This window comes from Mustelus asterias, chromosome 18 (genome assembly GCF_964213995.1).
Source record: "Mustelus asterias chromosome 18, sMusAst1.hap1.1, whole genome shotgun sequence".
NCBI lineage: Eukaryota > Metazoa > Chordata > Chondrichthyes > Carcharhiniformes > Triakidae > Mustelus > Mustelus asterias.
Window position 1 is genome coordinate 39,086,283 of NC_135818.1, and position 22,714 is coordinate 39,108,996.

A 22,714-nucleotide genomic window follows, 5' to 3' on the forward strand; every position below is an offset into this window, starting at 1 on the left:
TGAGTCCACCCAAAATGTCGTTTTATACAGAATTAGCATATGTCATTTTAATGTTTAACATAATGTCACAATGTAGTGGCAGCAACAGAGGATTGGGAAATTTAACCAAGGAGTAGAAAATGGTGCGTATTATTTTATCCATTTTGTTTAATGCAAAAGAGAGTGGCCAGTATGATTTAAATCTACAAGCTGCACATCACAGTCTGGTTACCAATCTGTGGCTGGTATATGAAGGATATCTTAAACAGCAATCATAAATAATGGTGCAACATTGGCACCAAAGAATCACTTTACAGTGCAGAATGAGGCCATGCAGCCCATTGAGTCTGCACGCTCACTGAAAGAACATTGTATCTAGTTCCACTCCTCTGTCATGCTGCATATTCTTTTTTTTCACACAGCAATCCAATTCCCTTTTGAATACCTCAAAGTTCATTCCAGACTCCTACCACCTTGCAGCTGAAAATATTTTCCTCACCTCACTTTTACTCCTTTTGCCAATTATTTTGAATCTGTGCCCTGTAGTTCTTGATGCTCTCTTGAGAAAGAACAGTTTATCCACCCTACCTCACCCACACCCCTCAGGATCTTGAATACCTCGATCAAGTCTCCTCTGAACCTTCTTTTTCCCAACCTCTCCAACCTATCCTCAAAGATATTACCCAACAAGTGGTATCCTGAATGTGGGCACTAAAATTCAGGTTTGATTCAGGCCGCTATTACATTTGTAACAGCAATGTCCTTGGTAATACCGGGAAGAGCATAATAATAGCCCGTTAACCAATACCATCTTACTCACTCCGATCACATAAGCATACCACAAGTAGCAATCCTCCAGTATCCTCTAAAGCCCCAAGGACAATAGTCGGTTTTATTGATACTGTAAGTTTCAGAAAAGTATATCGAACATTCGTTAAGTGGGGTTTGTATGCTTGACAGCACAACCTGCTATTTGCTCTGAGGATTTATCCGTCTCGGCAAAAAAGGGGAGCCGGGAGTCTTCCCGGATTGCGACTTAAAGTGCAATTGTCGCTATTGCGGTTTGCACAGTTGCAAATAATGCGACATATATCTTTAAAAATCTTGACGCTTGTCGATATGGAGATGAGGATGAATTCTGCTATGAAAGATTCGATAACGCCACCTCAGCGCTGAGAACATGGCATCAACTTCAAAGTGTTAACCCTTTTAGTTTTTGTTTTTTTCCCGATGCCAAATGTTAAGCGAAAATCTTCCCATTCGAAGCCACAATAAAACCGTGAGAAAGTGTTAATGACATGTTGGAGACAGAATCCCGAGAAAGTGTAATGCTCAAAGATGAAAGCGGCCATTGGCAAGTTTTGCCTCTCGCCCACCAGCTTCACATTGTGTTCAGTCTTTTCGCTAACATGAGTGAGAGGAGTTTTTTGCCCGTCCAGACATTCGAGTTTTGCTTGTGGTTTCAATGAAGTCTCTTATTAATGTTTTCCAGCTATTGGTATGTAGTTCCCTCCCTCACATAGATCATTCAATGCGTATCTTAGAACGTCTTTGATTGTAGATTTAATTCCCATTTTTGTTTAATATAAAACAAACACTTGAAGGCTTTGCATTTATACAGCGCCATGAAGGAACTGGGTCCTAAAGCACTGTACAGCCAAGTTGTCATGTGGGGAAAGTTGAGCAGCACAGCAGACTCTTATAAACTGCAATGTGCTACTGGCAATTTGTTTTTGAAGTGATGTTTAGAGATAAATATTGGCCAAGACAACGGGAATAACCCCCCTGTCTTATACCATGGACATTTCACTTGAACCCGAGAGTGCAGACAGAGGCTGGGTTTAACATTTCATCCCAAGGCTGTTGGCTAGTCGGACAGTGCACCAGTCCCTCGCTACCTCTGGTACTGAAGTGAAGGCTTGAATTCTGTTCTCCGCGGTAGTAGGGTGGAACCCACAACTTACTGAATATCATGTTGTACACTAAAGCTCCCACTGAAACCAAAACTACATCCACATCTGCAAAAGTCAGTTCGGTAAACTGTATTATTTTAAAAAACGTGATGGATATTTGCTCACTGACAATTCTATTAGTGTTAAAATATAGCTTCAAGACTCCCAGAGGCCCGGACTTAATACTCTAGAGACAAGTGTTCAAATCCCATCACGACAGTTGCTGGAATTTATATTTCCTTAATGAATCTGTAATAAAAAATAGTATCAGTAACGGTGACCAAAAAACTACGATTGGCGTAAAAATCCATAAAAAGTTCACTGATATCTTTAGTGAGGAAATCTATCAAATTTACACAGTCCTGTCCACGTGGTGGCACAGCGATTAGCACTACTGCTTCACAGCGCCAGGGACCCGGATTCAATTCTGGGTGACTGTGGAGTTGGCTCATTCTCCCACAGTCCAAAGATATGTAGGTTAGATTGATTAGCCATGGTAAATTGTCCCTTATTGTCCAAAGATGTATAGGTATAGGTGAATTAGCCATGGTAAACTTCCCCTTAATGTCCATAGATGTGCAGGTTAGGTGGATTAGCCATGATATTTTTTTCACAGTTGAAGGGACAGACTGACATAGTCACATTCACCGAATTATACCTCAAAGCCAGTATCCCACAGTCCTCTCACTATCCCTACACACCATCACAGTTGCCCTGGGAATCCTCAACATTGACTTTAGCCTCCATAAAGTCTTATAGTATTGTCAAGGAAATGTCCTGCTAATTACCACCAACAATTGCTCAATCCGTACTTTTCCATGTTGAACACTACTTTCAAGAAGCACTGAGAGTGGCAAGGGCACAGAATGTATTCTGGGTGGGGAACTTCAAAGCCCATGGCTCAGGAGCACCATTACTAACTGGGTTAGCCAAGTCGTGAAGGACATATCTGCCAGACTGTACTTGACATTGGGCAACATGGTGGCACAGTGGTTAGCACTGCTGCCTCACAGCGCCAGGGGCCTGGGTTCAATTCTGAGCTTGAGTCACTGTCTCTGTGGAGTTTGCACATTCTCCCTGTGTCTGCGTGGGTTTCCGCCAGGTGCTCTGGTTTCCTCCCAAAGTTCAAAAAACGTGCTGGTTAGGTGCATTGGCCTTGCTAAATTCTCCCTCAGTGTACCCAAACAGGTGTCGGAGTGTAGCAACTAGCGGATTTTCACAGTAACTTCATTGCAGTGTTAATGTAAGCCTATGTGACAATAATAAATAAACTAAACTAAACTAAAGAATGAACACAAATAGAGAACATGTTTGACCTCATCTTCACCAATCTATCTTTTGCAGTTGACAGTACTGATAGGAGTGACACCACACAGTCCTTGTGGAGATTAAATTCCCTTGTCACACTGAGGATATTATCATGTTGTGTAACACTACCATTGTGCTAAAAAGGCTAGATTCAGAACAAATCTACCAACTCAAAACTGAGCATGTGTAACTTGGTGTGGGCCATCAACAGTGGCAGAATTTCATTAAACCACAATTTGCAACCTTGCTCAGGCTCAGCATATCCCTTCTTCTACCATCGTCAATAAGCCAATGAGGACTGCAAGAGGGCATGCCAGGAGCAGCAGCAAGTCATACCTAAAAAAGAGGTGCCAACATGGTGAAAACACACGGTGGGACTGCATCCAGGCAACGTGCAATTGACAAACTAAAGCAATCCCACAACCAGTGAATCAAATGAAAGCTCTGCTGCCCTAATACTTCCATGAATGGTGGTGGGCAATTAAGCAGCTATCTGGAGGAAGAGGCTCTGCAAACATTCCCATCTTCGATGATGATGAGTCCCAGTATGACAGTATAAAATATAATGCGGAAGCATTTGGAAATATTTTTAGCCAGAAGTGCTGGGTGGGCGATGCATCCCGGCCTCCTCCAGTGATTCCCAGCATCACAGATATCAGTCTTCAGACAATGCGATTCACTCCACATGACATCAAGAAACGGCTGAAGGTACTGGATACGGCAAGGGCTATTGGCCCTGATAATATTCCAGCAATAGTACTGAGTCTTGTGTACCAGAACTAGCCGTGCCCCTAGCCTAGCTGCTCCAGTACAACTACAACACTGGCATTTACCTCCACCCCCCCCCCCCCGCCCCGCCCAAGGTTGCTTCCGTTGAATGTCTTGTCCAGGACCCAGTCAATCCAGCCAATTAGACCCCCATCAGTCCATTCTCAATCATCAAGTGATGGAAGTTCTCATATCAAGTGGCACTTACTCAGCAATACCCTGCTCAGTGATTCTTAGTCTGCGTTTGGTCAGGGAGACAAAATCTATTAAATTGTCCATCTTTTGTCATATATTCCGTGGCCGCTGGTCCGTAAGATATATATTATAGATATGGATAGATTGAATAAATCTATAACTCAAACGATTCTGAAATCGGGAAGATATGTAATCTTTGTTAGTGTTTGAAAAGGTCAAAGTGTGAAATATAGGGGGGACAACACATGTTTTACTGGATGGGCGAACACATATCTGCAAAGTAGGCCGTCGGATCAAGTGTTTTTAAAGTTTGCATTTAATAAGAAGACATAACTATGTCCAAACGATCCCTAGAGATAAATCCTTCTGAAAAGAAGGCTTCAGTTCGCGAATTATTTAGCACGGGATTGTTTTTAAAATACAGCTTGACCCGCATGGAATATAAATGCCAGCAGAGACTATTTGGACCGAATGGTGAATATTCTATGAAATGTCATTTTCAATGTGGACAGCTTATTTTTGCGTTATGTTTCCAGTGGGTGTAATTTTACTAAACAAATGTGTAAAGTATTTTCAAATATTAAACATAACCCATTGCTCAAAGATGCGTTTCAGTAATCTGGGACACCTGGATGATGCTTTAAACAAGCAATGTTTGACTCAGAAGATTGTACATTTCTTTTCACCTTTTAAAACAGCCAAATGATCCTGACTTTTCAATGTATATTTCGCCTCTTTCTTTGACAGTATCTTTTCATTAAAATATATTTAAAGTCAGCTTTAAATGACGTATTTGTGTCAGATTAACCCACTTCCCAGCGGCACTTTCATTGGGAATTATTTAACGAGACACAGATTTAGTATTCAATTAAGGGACAAATGTGTAGTTATAATTTAGAAAAGCAGATAATTTAGCAAGTGTTCCACATAGCGCTGAATCTCTGTCCGTGTGTCTTTATGTTCGAATGCTTTGCATTACAAAACTTTGTATTTACTATTGCACACGGTGTTATTTTTTTTAATGTATTACCCATTTTATGATAGCCTCAAACACAAAAATAACATTGTTTTCAGAAGTGTTGACCTCGTTGATAGTTCGGATTTCCTCCTCGAAACTTTTAAATCTCTAGCAGGAGAGGGTAGTCGATCCAGGACTCTTCTATTGCAATATCTTAACTAATTTCAGTAAAATCGAAGGACAGATTCCGCAGTACTGGTTGAAAAGAGAAAATCCCAACCTCACGACAGTATCTATAACCAGCAATGATCCCAGAAGTGACTAAACTTAAACCTCGATATACATGAAGATTAACAGGATGTGTTCTGTTTTACCCTTTAAAATTTTTTTTAAAACACTGTATTTCACAGATTCTGTGTTTTAAAATGACCTGAACTTCAGTGTGATTTTATTGGTCGTTAAGAAGGTTAGCGCAGGCAAACATTTTAAAATCATCTTGAACTAATGAGGGGAGGATGAGGTTAACTTGCTTAAAATATAAAAAACAAAATGTTAGAAATAGTCAGCGGGCTAGGCAGCATCTGTGAAAAGGTCAAAACTTGATTTGTCCTTTTGAACGAGACGTGCACCATTAACACAAAATACATTACACACCTTTTGTGCCAATATTTTAGAATTGAAATTCGAACTTCGCCACTTAATCTGGTATTAAATTATATATATATATATACATATGCATAAAATAATTTACCTTATCCTCGCACGAAATAGCCTGACCTACTGCTGCCTTAGGGTTTCTATACAGAATCGCCAACAATGGAGAGAAGTTGCGTTGCGCTGTATGTTTCAATTTGATTTGGATGTAAATCGATTAAGATTAAGCCACGGTGAAAATGGAATACTTAAACTCTTGAATGTGGCAGTAAATTTCCAAGGAAAAACTCCCACTTTGCCTGTTGTTTCTCAAATCGTACATGAGAAACAAACTTTGTGATAGATGTACAACATGATTTGACAACTGGCGTGCACCAGCGTCTGGGTATAGCAGAATTCCTACTGTTGTGATAAAAATAATATAAGGGCAACTATTGGCAACATTCTGGAAATATATCAGGTTTCGAGAAAACAAGTCGGACTGGAAAAAAAAAACTGATTTTCATTTTGCGACCCAAGTCACAACTATGTTTCTCTTACACAAGAACACCGCCTCGTTCATTTCTATTACCAAAAGAAGCCTGAATGGCATCTGCCTGTAAAACTTGGGAGGTGAAGAGAGAGGATAATTGGGCTCACACAGTACTTTCCCCGCTAAATAAATTGTAAGTGGAAACTATCGACAGAGGCCGCTGTTCGCGCTCAGTTCCTGTGAAATGGGATTTCTCAGAGCCAAACTACCTCAGTTGCTATCGACCTACTGCAGTGTTTCTAATTGTTGCCGGGCTGCTGAGAATTACAAAGTCGTGAGGTATAACGTGCTGTGATTTGGAAGCGCTCTGCGCTGTCGTGTATAGTGTCTATTGGTTTCGCGTTCTGCTAATTAATTCCGTTGTTTGTTGATGTTACTTTCTTGAGTTAATCATCGAGCAAGTGCAGGATGTATAATTGTTGCAAGCATGTATTACAATCAAAACAACTTTCCCCTTGTGGTTCCATATATATGTCTACGCTGATAGTTATGAACTTTTAGTAACACAGTGAAGTATATATATATATATATGTGGAGCATCAATGTGCGGTTACAGTGGAGCTGATAGCCGACAGTTCATTAACATGATGACTCTCTGGTAAAATTATTGCATGTCAACTCTGAAGTACCAACATTAAAAAAGTTGCAATGCCCGTACTTTGAACGCCAGTTGAATGAATGTGGATAATGATAACTTGAATCGAGTTCAGTTCTGATGCCGAATTCCAAGGTATATTCTGAGGCACTTCACTTATCAACTATATCCAATTATAAACCTGATCCAAAAGATATATATTGTTGGTCGTATTTCGAAATATTTCAAAAAAATATCTACGTTGGTGGGAAGGCTGGAATTAATGCAACTATTTACGACACAATGTGGGCTGTGGGAATCTGATTATTTATTGATTAATATAGAAACTGATATAACAAATGGAAGGTAGTAGTAGAGTTTTCCTGGGTGAAATGTGTACATATTTTACATGGGTGGAGAATCACACTTCCACAAACTGACACACTGCCTTTAGGGTGGGAGCTGGGTGGTGGGTGGGATACTTCATCTGGAAATATATTTCTCAAAGTCTCCAAAAGTATAATTGAACACCTTCACACTCAGTACATTCATCTTGAACTTTTCAAACGTGATGAATTCGTCTGTTCAGTATTCAGCCTGTTGGGATCGGAGAGGGGGGAAACATTGATGTAAAATAGAGCGTCCTTTTCACATAGCGCAGCACAACACAGGTCAATAATCAGAACAGCTCACTGTATGTTTCAGCTATCAAAAATCCCAAATTAGCGTAACACGCTGCTATATCGCTATTACGAGTTTCACTGTAATAACACTAATTACACTTAAAAGGCAATTAAAGGGTTTCTGTTCTGTGGGTCTGACCATTGTGTCCACCAGTTCGTCAGTCAGATCACTTAATACCAGGTGAAGCATAACAGTGTCATTCTGTTCAAACAATTAGGATGCTATATTTTAGAAACTTCATACCACAGCTACTGCTAGAAAAATATCCAGTTTTCAAATTACAATGGTTAGTATTATAATTCTCACGTTGTTACATGGTGATAATTCTCAAAAGTGGGACCATTGAAACAAACTCAACCTTTATTCGAAGTGCACAATATTGTAAACATATATTAAACAATGTATATTCCGTGTCATTACGAACGACTGTTCGAATTTAGTGTCATTTATTCTTTAAATGAAGCATAATATTAAGGAGCTCGCTGCAACCTTTTTCCGCCAATTGGTGCAAATCAGTAAAACAGCCTAGTCTTGGCGGGACCGTTTGCATTAGGCTTGGGACCATTTGATTGACAATATTATCTAGCCTTGTACGACATCTCGAGTGTTATCAAATGGATTGTATAAGGTCAGAAGCTATTGAACAATCTATATGCAGTCCTGCATGAAGTACGCGTAACCACAGAAAGGACTGCACCATTCTAAAAAAAAGGTTTGTCCGAACCTGCACATTTCACATTATCTTTCCTCCGTTAATACATAACAGCCGGGCAGAGAATAGGGTCAATAATAGGGTAAGATCGCGTACATTATTCATACATTAATAAATAACTATTCCAGTGCTTCAAGCAGTAATATTAGTAAAGATTAGTCAACTTTCACACTGTTTTGTGAATCATCAAGCAATTGAAAAATGTTTTACATATTATACAGTCTTTTACAGATAATCCACCAGCCAATGTGCATTTAAGTCGTCATATTAAATGTAGTATTGCAATGACTGGCTATTGGTCTTCTGGAGGCTAATTCAGAACAAGCCAGTATGTTATCCTAAAGCTGGAACCGTACTGGTTAGTGAGTTTTAGGCTCACCATATTAAACATGGATCTCTGACAGTCATCCCATTTCTATCAGTACTGCTCCTTCGTATGTTTACGCTTGTATTGTAAAGTAAATAAAGGCTGACTTAAAATTAATTAATTCATAAACGGCACATTATCTATTTGGAACAACAGTACCAGAAATATGATTGCTATCACACCGTAAGATCATATGGTACCTAATAAATTCCAAAATATTTAGGGATTTGTAAGTGACGGCGATGGATGGAAGTCATCATTGACATGGGAATGAAAAGAACACGCGGAAGCTAGAAGTGTATTAGTGCAAACTCTTTACATACGGATTAAAAAATGATTGTAAACGGCACAGATCCTTCACAATTACAAGTACGATGGTTCACAAGCTATCAGCTAAGCGAACAAGGCATTTAAAACCTATGTCAGTCTGTGGCCGAAATATATGTTAACTAAATTTCTTTAACATTTTCAAAGGATTACATAGAAGCCAATCAGACAACGTTTGGAGATTTGTTGCAAGTTATCCTGTTCCAAACGAAAATGTGCAAATCGTGCATTTTGCGTTAGAGAATGTAAGGTAAACGTTGTGACTGTGATTTATCTCGATGATGGGAACTGTAAACATACATGCTTCAGCGCCGTGTAACTTGCGGATTGAAGAATAAAATTCTCACATTAAATCTTGTGGAAATCTCGCCTCTCCAGGAGATGTGAAGTACAATCAGGGCAGAGGTTTACACTTGAACGATGTTAACTCATGCGGGAGCCTTCTTTCCCTGAAAGACTTCTTGGCTACTGAATAAGAGCCCTGAATTGAAGCAAAATGATCCTCATGCATTAATATCGAGCAGTCACAAAGCGAACAAGCATTTATGCTGCCACTCTGACTAAAGATATTTAGTTATTCTTAGGTAACAAGTGCACTTTTATATTGCTGAAGTATAATTTAACCAGACTGAAAACACGATCTGGAAGTACAATTATCTCCTGGCTTTATCTATGATATCAAAAGTCAGCGTTAAACACTGACCTTCGCGTAAACATAACCACTGATATTGCAATGAAATCGCATTGTGCATCATTTAAGGTAATAAATGCACTGAATTAACGGACCTTTAAATGTCCCGTTATTTAATATTTCACAAAAGTAAAATATGTTGGCAAGGTAATTTGGCAAGTATTTACCTTGCCATCAGCATGTTACCTAATTATCTTAGCAAGATGTTGAGTTCTATTGTTTGTTGGTTTGCGCTGATGCCCCGCCTCTCCTGTCTGTCTAAAACCTGGCGCCTGGCTACAACAAACAAAAGCTAGGCGCTCGCAGGTCTATAGCCTCGACTTAATACAATTAAGGCGGACTTCAATCATTCTCTTACGTGTACGTCCACAAGATCGGCGCTAACATAACACTGTTTATCCCTTCAACAAATTTGCCTACTTCGCTGCTGAACCATGTCGATGAGCCCCAAGCATACTACGCCCTTCTCAGTTTCAGATATTTTGAGCCCCATCGAGGAGAGCTACAAGAAAGTTGGCATGGACGCAGCGGGTAATCTCGGAGCTCACTTGACAAGTTACCGGCAGCCCCAGGTCTCCCAGCCGGGTATGCAACAACACCCGATCGGACATAATACGCCGGTCCCCGCGGCCACCTACCACATGTCACACGGGGTCCCCCAGCTTTCACACGCTGCTATGGGAAGCTACTGCAACGGCAATATTAGCAATCTTGGCAACATGGGCGAGCTTCCTGCTTACCAAGATACCATGAGGAACAGTGCAAGCGCGGCAGGCTGGTACGGGACAAATCCCGATCCACGCTTTTCATCCAGTAAGTGGAATAATTAGTTTCTAATAAACACCACTAGTTAGACGCTAAGATATTCAACCCGTGAAATATTTCAAGTATACAAAATTTATTGGGATGATAAAAATAGTGTTTGAAGTCACTATTTGCAATGTCCATGTGTTTCGAATTCAGGCGTTATGCAGGTTTTGATTTTTCATTACGATAGGACATTGATTTAATATATGCTTAAAACATCTTGATTTCAAACACCTTCGCTTAAGATCGCATGTTTTTTGTCGCTGTGTTTTGTGGTGTAAATATGTAGGCAGTTTAAGTGATCCTGTCGTGTATAGTGCAAACATTACTGCAACACAAGACGCTTTATTTGTGTCTAAAAGTGCTGTACCAATGAGGCCAGCTTAAAATATTTGAATATTTAAAGCAATGTGGGATTGATGTTGCAAATGAATATTTTCCCCGTGCACAATGGAATGGTGCTGTTATCTTTATTAATAATTGTTTAAAGTGGTTAAATAAATCCAATGTACTTTCCTAAAGTCATACACGCTTTGAAAATCGCGACAGCATTTCGACCCGAATGAGAGATAGAGAATCCCTTATAGCTTGCTCGGTCAAACTATCCGTCAAAGGTAAAACAAACTTACATTGTAAAGTCAACCTTTTTTGTAATATTCACTTTTTTAAAAAAGGATTTTTAAAAATCCTTCGCAAATATTTATTATAACCCCGTTTCCTCTAAAGTTATCAATTGGGAATAAAAGGCTCAAATATTCCGGCAAGAAAATAAATGTTAAGATGTTAGTTTTATCGAACACCGGCGCTGTGGTTTTGGATTTGTTTTAAAGAGCGGTGCTGAAATAAATATATCTATAATATTTTAAAAATGTATGCAGTTGTAAAAGTCTTTATCTAAGATTATTTTTTAATCCCCATTCTAGTTTCTCGCTTCATGACCCCGTCCTCAGGAATGAACATGGGTGGAATGGGCGCTTTGGGTTCTCTTGGCGACGTTGGCAAACCCATGGCTCCACTCCAGAGCACACCTCGGCGAAAGCGCAGAGTGCTTTTCTCGCAAGCCCAGGTTTATGAGTTAGAGAGGCGCTTCAAGCAGCAGAAATACCTCTCAGCCCCAGAAAGGGAACATTTGGCCAGTATGATCCATCTCACGCCCACTCAGGTGAAGATTTGGTTCCAGAACCACCGCTATAAGATGAAGCGGCAAGCTAAAGACAAGGCAGCTCAGCAGCACATGCAGCAGGACAACAGCACTTGCCAACAGCAGCAACAATCTCCGAGGAGAGTAGCTGTGCCTGTCCTGGTTAAAGATGGCAAACCATGTCAAGGAGGTGTCAATGCCCCAACCACGACCATGCAGAGCCAGCAACAGCAATCTACCAACACATCAATCACGGTGGCTACCAATGGCACTGCTCATGGCCCAAGTCAGCAAGCAAATAACATAGGCCAGACATCGGAATTAGGACAAACCTCAGGAAGTCCTTCGTCTATTCAAAGCCACGTCACTAGCTTGTCTCACCTAAACTCTTCTAGTTCTGATTATGGTACAGCCATGTCATGCTCTACCTTGCTGTATGGTAGGACCTGGTGAATGATTCACTTGGCTTGTGTTTTAACACCATGTTGTATTGATTCATATCTGCTGTATTTTGGTAAAGTGTTCCGAGTACTAATTTGCGTAGATATGCATCAACATGAGGAGGCTCCGGCTGAAGTGATGGCAAAACGCTGTAAATTTATTTTGTTTAGTAGACATGGAATGCACAAATTGCTGGCTGGACTTATAATATCACAGTGAAAGCGATTGCTCCATATGCAGAAATAAGCTGAACCTCACACAACACAGATCTGACCATATGCAAGATCTGTAAACGTAATGTTGTTAGTGGGGTTCCTATAGAATGACGCTTTCGTAAAATAATAGTGTTAACAAAATGTGACACCCGGTAATATTCTTTCCTCAGAAAGAAAGGAAATAGGTTTATTTAACACCACTTGGCATTTTCTTAGTTTTTACTATGAAACGTAGGTGTATATTTCTGTAAAATGCACATGTCTGGGCCGAATTTATAGTTTTTAGTAATTTGTATATTATGCTGTAAAAATGTTTTCATGATGGACTCAGCGTGTACAGTATTTGATAGTTTGTTCGTTATTGCCGGCGTAAGAAAGTCGTTTTTGTTGTAACTTAAAATAGATCATTGGTATAAATATAGTTCTGAGAGCTTCTAATAAATTATGAAACCCTAAACCGAAACACCCACAACTGTTTTATTGCAGATCATTGTACACTTCCCTTATTTTTCACCACGACTATTTCCCAATGCATGCCGCGCCATTAGAATGCATCGCAATGTATTCACAGCGAACTTATCGTTGCATAAATCAGGTAAAGAGATCATGGATAATGTGTTCAAGTTACCTCAAAAGGTAATCTCCGAAATCTCCAGTGGCTTTCCTGCTTATTTTTTGAACGGTGCAGGTAAAGCCCCTTCGATATCTAAAAGCTGATGAAATCGGATCTTATATTTGATTTACCATTAAGTGTAAGGGCACGAAAAGATTTGGTTTTTTTCTTCTTAATGTGTCTTACGCAGCTTTTTTTTGTATGGGGAGACTTGCGTGTACTTTTACTATGATACCTGTTTGGTTCAACTTGAGTGTACTTTTAAACCTGATGCAAATTAATCCTAAATCCCACATTGTAAATAGGGATGGAATGATCTGTTTTGCTGCGGCTCTGCTGATAGCCAACAACTCAAAGTCCACAACAGTCAACCATTAGAAAGTTCAATTTGTGGATTGACCGTAACTCAGAATGGATCCCAGTATTGATGTAAAAACATAGAGCACTTCCCCGATATTTATTTAGAATTAATTCCACAGAGTGAATTAAAATTAAAGTAGTTAATGAGGCCAAAGTGCATTTCAATTAGAACGATCAAGAATGATTTCTCCATGGAAGACACTGTTTGTTTTGGCATTAAGGAAATCTCAGTTGTTTGTTGTAGGCAGAAGGTAAAGATTTGCGTGTCGCGCGGCCCTTTTCTATGTAATCTGGCAGGAATGTGTGTGTTATTTTTAGTGACAGTATGCGCAAAGTTGGATCAGAATTAAACATGACGTGATCCAGTAATCAGCTTCCCTGTCATATTTTATTCAGATGTATTAACAGCGCTGGGAGTCATTCTGAGCAAGAGTTTGATGGGCAACTGATTCCGTCAGTCACCCTCACAGTTGAAGGATTTGAATACAGATTTTGAGTCGTTAAAAAAAAGCTTCAAAATTCTGATCGTTTCTGGTATCGGAATTGGAAATATGGCATGTAGACTCATAGAGCAATGTGATTGAAGGGCCCATGGAAAGGAAATGGCCAATATCATTTGAATTCGAAACTATATTTGATTTTTTCAGCCAGTGACAGGATGGAGTTTGTTCTGTGTTAAAAGGTCAAGCGCACTTTCGCACACAAGATAAACTCTCTGTTTATGACGTGGACCGTTTCATGTTTGATTATTAACCAACATCAGTGTTAGAAATGTTAGTAGCAAACCAGGGGTTGTTTCACTGACAGACAGCAGTGATGAGCGAAGTTTACATTAAAATTAACAATGCAGCTAATGCCTTTTAAATGCTCCTTAAACAACAGAAGATCAAACATTTAGAAGGTTCGTTTTGATGAAGCACACTTTGACTTATTTGTTGAACATGGGCTTTTGTCTTTATTGCAGGGTTTTGTTGCAGCCAACATGCCTGATATTACAGTCTCACCGAGATAAACTTAACTCTCACCACTAAGGTAGGCATTCACCGCCCTTTCAAATGTACTGACCAGCAACCTCTCTTCAACTCAGTACTATTTGAGGCTAACACATCAAGAAAAAAAACCTTATAAACTGAACCTTGCATTGTTGAGTCTTTATAAAGCTGGGAAAAAGATGTGAAAGCCCCTTTGAAATTACACACTTTTATATGTAACATGGATACATGCTGGATGCGCTACGCCCAGAAGATCCCAAAGACAAATATCAATTTTTCTGAGCGATATATAAATCTGTTAGAAGGGAAAACGGCTTCTTTAAAAGATGATTCAGGCTTCGGCCTTTCAGCAGATGAGATAACAGAGTTAAGGGCTAAACACCGAAGGCCCCGCTGCCCCAGGAACGGCTGCAGGAGAAGGTGTAGACAGTATTCCGATTGTAAAGTATTTTTGTATGCACTCACTGGATTTACAACCATATAAAATACCATTATTATTTTGTTTTATTTTAACCCAAGCATTGCACGTTGATGCATGCATAGGGATGCAGCTGACCTGGGAGCTGTTTAAATTGAGGTCACAGCGTGTTTAGAGATTTTCGCTCGTATGGGCGTCGCAGAATGATTCTCAAAATCGAAGCTATCAGGTAGGTCTAATCGTCGGTGTGTGTTAAAAAAAAGGTGTGCCGAACGCTCCTGAGTGAATACGTGCGTGTTTATGCGTAGGGCTACAGTGCGTTTCAAATCTGCAACCTTTCGTTTATACATGAAAAAGTCGCATTTAAAATATTAATTCATATTTAAAGATTTGCCATTAATTTGTGTAAACCCTTTTACAATGTCCAAAGCAAGAACTAAGAAGAAAAGTGGAGATAAGCGGTCAGCGATGACTGACCTTGTGTCGTTTAATGTTCTATAATCCAGATTTGGAGGCAAAACTACGTGTTTCCAGAATTTTTCGCCGTCACTTTGGTCCGAAAATATACACTAAAGAATGTTATGGACACGGCGGAATGTATTTTCACAGTTAAAGTATGTTATTACGAAAGGCAGGAATAGAATCGATGCGCTTCATTTGATGTGCTTCATACTTGCAAACATATTCTAGAAAACATTCTGAATGACACTTTTTCCCCCTAGGTCAGCAATCGACGTTTTTATGGAATAATGTGTATTCGCTGCGGCCCATTGTAAAATCTGCAGAAAATCTTTGCTATTCCTAGTCATAATGAAAGCTTATGCGCAATGCTCCAGTTGTTTTAAAATAATATATTAGCCAATTGGAGGATTCGAGATAAAACAATGGAGAAAACAGTGTAGAGTAGAATAGTACAAAAACTGTAACAAACAACGCTATCTAAACATTTAGAAACCAGATGTAAAAATATTTATTAAATTGGAATCTCTTGTTTCTTTGCCCCCCCCCAAATAGAACATTAAAATGAAGGAATTAAAACTGCCTTGCACCGATGTTCAGCGCCTGTATAATTCAGACGCATAACCAAATGATGAATTAAAGTGACACTTTTTGAATTTATTGTAAAGAGGCTTCCACGTTTGCTGCAAACGAGAGATTTGAACGTTACATTGACTCCTGGTACATCTTTGTAGTTCTGCTTCAGAATTATTATAATTCTGATTCTTGGTCGTTAAGATCACGAAATGTTCTTGCAATTTGTTTTATTTCCAAAGGAATGTTCTGGAGTGGCTGGTTTGTTTGTTGCTAAGCATGAATTCAGAAAGAAATTATTATCCACCATCATCATGGGCTACCTAGAACTTCGCAGGTTGTGGTACCCGGGTAACGATTTTTTCTTCTTATTTAAGATATTTGAGAGATCTAATTGCTCTTACTTGCATTTTAAGTTTAAATGTTTACAGGTTTCCGCTCAATGGGTAAGTATTATTAAATAACAATTCTAAACCGTTACCTTAACGTGAACGACAGAGGATCATTTTACTTTCCCATTGTGCGCGAAAATGTCTAGGATACAACAAATATTATCGAAATCATACATCGGTCCGACCCAGATTAATTGAAATTTAAAATATCCACAGTACAATCTGCACTGGCCGCAGTATAATCTTATCGACTGAATAACTTTCCAAGTGTAATTTTGAAAATAGAACGTGTCGGCCGCTAGTTTCTCGATAAGGCTTATCAAACAGAAATGTATGTGTTCGTTGCAGGTCATGTCATATAGCATCTTCGATGATGGAGTTTACCCAGCAAATTCAAACGGTAATGGTTTCGAGTTTAATCCGATCCTGTTATTTATAATGTCCGAACATATATAGCGTCATGTAATAAAATTACGAAGTTTACATTGTGGATTCCAAAGATCTAGATTATGTTTCAATTCAGAGGAAGGATACACATCTTTCTCTGTATTTGTACATATACAATTTAATTTGAAATCACATATTATGGTAATTAGTCTCCAGTTTTATGTTTTGTGTTTGCATTTGGAATAACGGATATAGCAAAATGGAACTGTGGCGGAAATCGGAAAATCCGGCAATACTGGAGACGAAATTAATCTGTTAACAAGATTTGATAAGAACATATATCAAAACAGTAAATAAAGTTCGCTTTTATTATTCTGAGGCATTATGTGGATAGAAATGAAGATAGATCTTTACAATTGACGCTTCTGATCTGTTCGTTCGAGAAATAAACACCTTTGGGTAGAATTCTTAAAATGTTCCTTTGGGATTATGTTCTAAACCAAGCGAAGCGAAATCTCCAGTTGGCAGAGCTTCACACAGAATAAACTAATGTTAAAACCGCTTTAAGTTAAGGCCGTGATAGCGAAACTAATGACCACAAATCACCTAGCATTGGCGTTCAAGTGTTCCCGTTTGACCTGGAAACGAAAGACTGATTAAAATTGACGACCTACGAGACAGTGTGAAAACAGACTTGAGAGAAAACCCAGTTTGCGTCTGGGTATTTGTGAACTGTTAACATATTTTCTTTGAAGGTAGACTGCGCTGAATAAGTGATTTTAGCTCAGACTGTGCATGAAATTAGTATTAAATATCCAGTTGCGCTTATGAAGGCCCAATGTTCATCCGGATTGGGGAATTCAGAGATTCTAACCCTGAATATAATTTCTTGTTGATTTGTATTACTTGTCCCGCATGAAGAATGCATCTTATCATCGGTGTATTTTCCTTTTGAATAGCGAAACGAGGATATCAACCTCGCGACAACTATTGGACAGCGTCTGACACTTTCGGGCGGAATTTGTTATTTAAAATATTGCTGTTAATGAAACCCTGCTACCTCCTCAGTAGGCTATACAACATTATGTTCAATACCTATTGTACAGCATAGCCTCTTTCGCATATACAATTGACAAAAATATTTTCACAGGAGACGGGAATAGCCATGTTAAAAAATGCAGCCACTGCTGTAACTACAACTTACCACTTTATAAATGTATAATTTCTTTTATAGAAAAAAACCTCTTTTTTAAAGGAAATGTAATTATATTAATGGAGTTTAGACTTCATGTTTTCAGATTTCAAAATATAGATAAACCATGAGATATATTGTTTAATCTGTGTGCTTATTTATCGTTTTTAGGACGGTATGCTTTGAAATCAGATTGTCTTCATATATCTTCAATCAGGCATCAATTGGCCTTAATATCACAGTTCCAACATTAATCACCTGATATTTGTAAATTCACAAATAATTTTCCTGGTTAGGTAATTCGTTTTATTAATAAAAGTATGTTAAGCTGCGGTGCGATTGTTTATTTTTTCGATAGCGCTACTCTGCGAAGCTAAGTAACAGTAAGTGGCAGCTCTAGCCTTTTAACAGCAGCGAGCTATTCCTCTCAACCTGCACCATAAGGTCCATCAGCAGATAAAATGTTCGGGTACAATCAATGGTAGTCAAATTTGTATAAAGATTGCAGCAGCGACAAACAACTCAAAACTCATGATTTCTCATTTTTCCCCGCGGAGACATGTCGCTACCATTTGTTCACTTCAATAAGGAGTTTCTATGCAAGTCATTGAAGCTATTGTTGGAAAAATCAGTAGCAAGATCCAGACGTGGAAGAGCACCACTCTGTGGCTTCTGTTTGGGCAATTTACAATGGCAGTGTAATTATCTAGCAGAGACACTCACAAATGGCAAAAGTTGGAAAATAGATCGACCCCACTCAGATAAGAAGGCCCGGTTGCACAGGTCTTCAGCCAGCTTCTTTTCAGTGCGGGTTTTCAGAAGACTGCAACGGCTGATTCGGATTCAGCACACATAATCAGTTTGTGTCTTATTTCCATTTGAAAACAGGCACATTTGCAATCATGAAAGCTCTGGACGGTGAATGATTCAGAATGAATACAGAATGGAAAGTCGTGATAGGCGTTGGGAACATATACTTAAGGTTTTATAACTAAAAATATTCACATGCCTATCTCCTGCCTTTAGGATGATAATATACGAACCTTAATTATGAATTTTGTCTCATCGTATTTCTAGACATTAGTTGTGAAATCGGAGGTAGCACATCTAACTTTGCACTTCTGCGATTACTTTTTCCACATATATCATTGTACCTCCACATTGTCATTTTCATATTTGTCGTCTCCAAATAATTACTAACAACTGCGGTCCCACTTGCAGGGTACAGTATGTTGACTACTGTCTCAGTCCAGGCTTACTGAGATGCGCCAGTCCTTCATTATACCTGTTAATATAATTCAATTTAAAGTAACTGGTTAACATACTTAAGGTAGTAATGGCTCGTAGAATGCACTGTGTTCATTATTCCAATTAAAATAAAATGGTGTTCATTTATAAAATGCAAGGTTTTGTTGATGCAATATAGGATTACTCGTTAATATTTACAAATTATATGAACAGATTTGACAAAACAAAAAAAAGTATTTTAGTTGGAGGGGCTATATTTTACATCCTGGAGCACCACTCTTTGTCCAGCACACGAGAACCCTTTACTTTGAAGTGTCAATTGACAAATATTGCTCCTTTCCTGCAACACCAAACTAGATGGCTTGCATCACTTTTTCAATTTCACTCGGCTGAGGACAGGGTTAAAACAAAACCAGGCTTTCCAAAACATCTGCACATTTGGCATCGTCTTGCGTCATGGCATAGTTTTTTTTACAAGTTTTTTTGGTGTTACTTCTTTATGATGGTGTCAGTTGAAGTCTAAGAAAAAACATTAATAGCTAAAGTGTATTTATTGGAGATGGGTTAGTAAACGAGTTTTCTTTCGCTCCTAAAGGAATGATATTGTAAAAAACGAACAAGTGCCCTTTTCAGCTTTTTAGCACTTTCACTTTAACTCTGTCTAGTGGTTAGCCACATTTCTGAACATCGCCTGTACAGGGTGGTTTTTAATGATGACTGCTTAGCAGCTGGATAGAAACAACATTGTTACCAGACTAGCAACGTTGTTACCTAACCCTAACTCTAATGCATCAAATTATTGATAATAAATCCTTTCAATAATGTGAATATATTCAGAACGTAATTGCTGGGTAGAGCAGTATCCTGTTCAGCTGTATTCAGCGTACGTTCAAGTGCAAAGATGCTTCAAATGAAAAATTATTTTCTGGGTTTAGTGTAAATACATTCTGTACTCCGGCAAAATGGCAGCGTTTATGCGCCATTGGCACTCACACTGAAGCAGTGATTTTGCCAGATCGTTTTCTCTAACATGTACATAAACAGATCCCATTTCTATAATTTTCTAATGAAATCCTAACAGCAGCCGGTGATTGAGAAATGATTGCTTTTCCATTAGGCTTTGGCACATTTTTTGCTCAAGCTTTGTGGAGTGACCACGGATTATATTTGCATTTCTTTAGACTCTCTGTGTGGTCTCAGTGGATTGCGTGTAACTGTTGGAAATTACTTGTGGGAAGCGTGCGTGTACTCATCTCTCCCTATCGGCGTGGAAAACTCAAGATGGTCAGCGGATATTCCGCATACCTAGCTTTCTGTTTCAAATGTGTCCGAAAATCAAAGCAATTAGAGACCAATCTCGTCAAAAAACTGCAATTTATGCAATTTTGTTTCAGATTCCAGCATCCGCAGTATTTTGCTTTTATGCAATTTATGCAAGTTGTTTACAGGCTCATCCTGCAAGGAATTTTACAAAGTTACAACGTGCGTTAAGAAAATGGCACTAAAAGTGGTTTTGTTGCACCTTCTTGAGGGAATGATGAACAGAAGAACATCATTAGAAATACAAGAATACATCCGCCATCAAATAATTATAAACACGTTATTAAAATGCGTGTTATCTGCTGGTTCTGTTTAAAACTGCAGCAAATAATATTTAGCGACATCCCCGCATTATATTCATCTGATTTATTAGGGTCACCTTTATTGGTTGTATATTAAACTTTTTTTAAACCAGGTATCCTTTGTATATGTCCTAAATTTGTCATAAAATGAGTTATTCTTCAATTAATTAAATCAAGTAGAAAGTAAAGTACAAATGCAAAACTGAAAATAATTGCAAAGATACTTGAAGAAGCTAAATTATATTAAAATACCAATATTTATTTCATACTATCTGCTCAGCGTGACTATAAACTTTGAAAGTACGCAACAACTGACTTCGTGACCAATTTAAAGTGCACATTTTGAAATGCAAGCAAATTGCAATGAACAGCCCAGCAATGTTGACCACAAAGCAGCCCATATTTTAAGCAAACCATGATATTAATTACTATACAGATCAATGCACGTAAAACAACCGATTAAAATACATATTTCTTGACATGATCTGTTTAGGAAATTTGCCAAAGCATATATTTTGTCCATCTTTCTAATTCCACGTGAAATTATACAAAGGATGCGCAATTTATTTGACGTTGCTGCCACTAAATGGAAGGATTGCCACTCTTAGCACAAATTAACATTGGAAATGCTTTGTAAGGGATTAATATATCTTAACATTGTATATTTGTGCATTTTTAAATGGGCGGAATTTGAAATATTGGTATATAACAAGAAAGCGGAAAAAACTTTTGTTAATATTAACGTTTTGAAATACTTTTCAAATACTTAATAAGCGCACTATTTAATCTGTTCACCTGTGGAGTTCTGTTGTCAGAGTGCGTAAACTTACCATTTGTATAAATATAAAACAAGGAGAGCAGTCAATTCCACAAAAAAGGCATTTTTCCGTGATCGAACGAATAATAATAAAACGTGCTTGATAATGATAAATTATTTACTCTAATGGATCACTAAAATATTAGTGATCCATTCGTGATAAAATATTAGGACGGCACGGTAGCACAGTGGTTAGCACTGCTGCTTCACAGCTCCACGGACCTGGAATCGATTCCCGGCTTGGGTCACTGTCTGTGTGGAGTTTGCACGTTCTCCTCGTGTCTGCGTGGGTTTCCTCCGGGTGCTCCGGATTCCTCCCACAGCCCAAAGATGTGCGGGTTAGGGTTGATTGGCCATGCTAAAAAATTGCCCTTAGTGTCCTGAGATGCGTAGTTTAGAGGGATTAGTGGGTAAATATGTAGGGATATGGGGGTAGGGCCTGGGTGGGATTGTGGTCGGTGCAGACCCGATGGGCCGAATGGCCTCTTTCTGTGCTGTAGGGTTTCTATGATTCTATGATTAACATTGAAATGGATGCCGCCATATATTTTCCACTTCTATCCCATTGCAATGCTGCAACATTTCTTAGTGGAGAAAACTAAGCGACAGGGATAGTCAGCGCTATTAATGTAACATTTTGCTTGTAAGTTTCAGGTAAATAGTCAGAAATAACTCCGATTCATATGAATATTTCAACCACTCGCTACTTTCTAACGACACGTTCCAATATATGCACCAATAGAAGATATTCATATTCCAAAGAAAGTTCAGATACAGAATAGAGGATACAGGTGTCACCATAGAACAATACAAATTTATGAGAAGGGTCCATTCGAAGGTTCATGACTTGGTAGCCTCGTAAAACCATATGTTTTGTGTTCTCATTTATATTTTTATCGCTATCATTACGGTGATCACACACACAAATCATAGTGTTATCTCCGGCTGTTATCTATTTGCCCTGCTTTAAGATCAACGAGGAATGTTAGATAAATGTTATCCTGGTATAAAATGCATCGCACGGTGGAAGTTCATGGTTGATGTCCCTAATTTAGAAATATGGAATTTAAATCCAGAATAGGCTTGCATGTGTCCCCTGCCTCTACATCTAGTATTGGTATGTCGTGGTGGATTTCAGCTATTTCAATTCACGTAATGGTGGGATGCAGTTTACTGACGGGATCATGGTTTTAATTCTAGAAGTATAGAAAAGGAGCTGTGTGCAGGTTTATTGGGTACTGGGCGAGGTACTAAAACAGATAAAAAATATATTCCATTCTTTAATTACCAACTGAGCGGAAGTACCAGTTTTGGTCATGTTCGGAGTGTTTAATAC

The 22,714-nt window shown here is 38.7% G+C and overlaps 1 protein-coding gene across 1 annotated transcript; it reads left to right on the plus strand.

Annotated features, from left to right (window-relative positions):
• The first annotated feature begins 10,089 nt into the window (after positions 1-10,089).
• Positions 10,090-12,285, plus strand: nkx2.1 (NK2 homeobox 1). The gene is made up of 2 exons (XM_078233177.1): positions 10,090-10,514; positions 11,432-12,285. The coding sequence occupies exons 1-2, from the start codon at positions 10,136-10,138 to the stop codon at positions 12,100-12,102; spliced, it is 1,050 nt and encodes a 349-aa protein (XP_078089303.1). The 5' UTR covers positions 10,090-10,135; the 3' UTR covers positions 12,103-12,285.
• Positions 12,286-22,714: the final 10,429 nt, after the last annotated feature.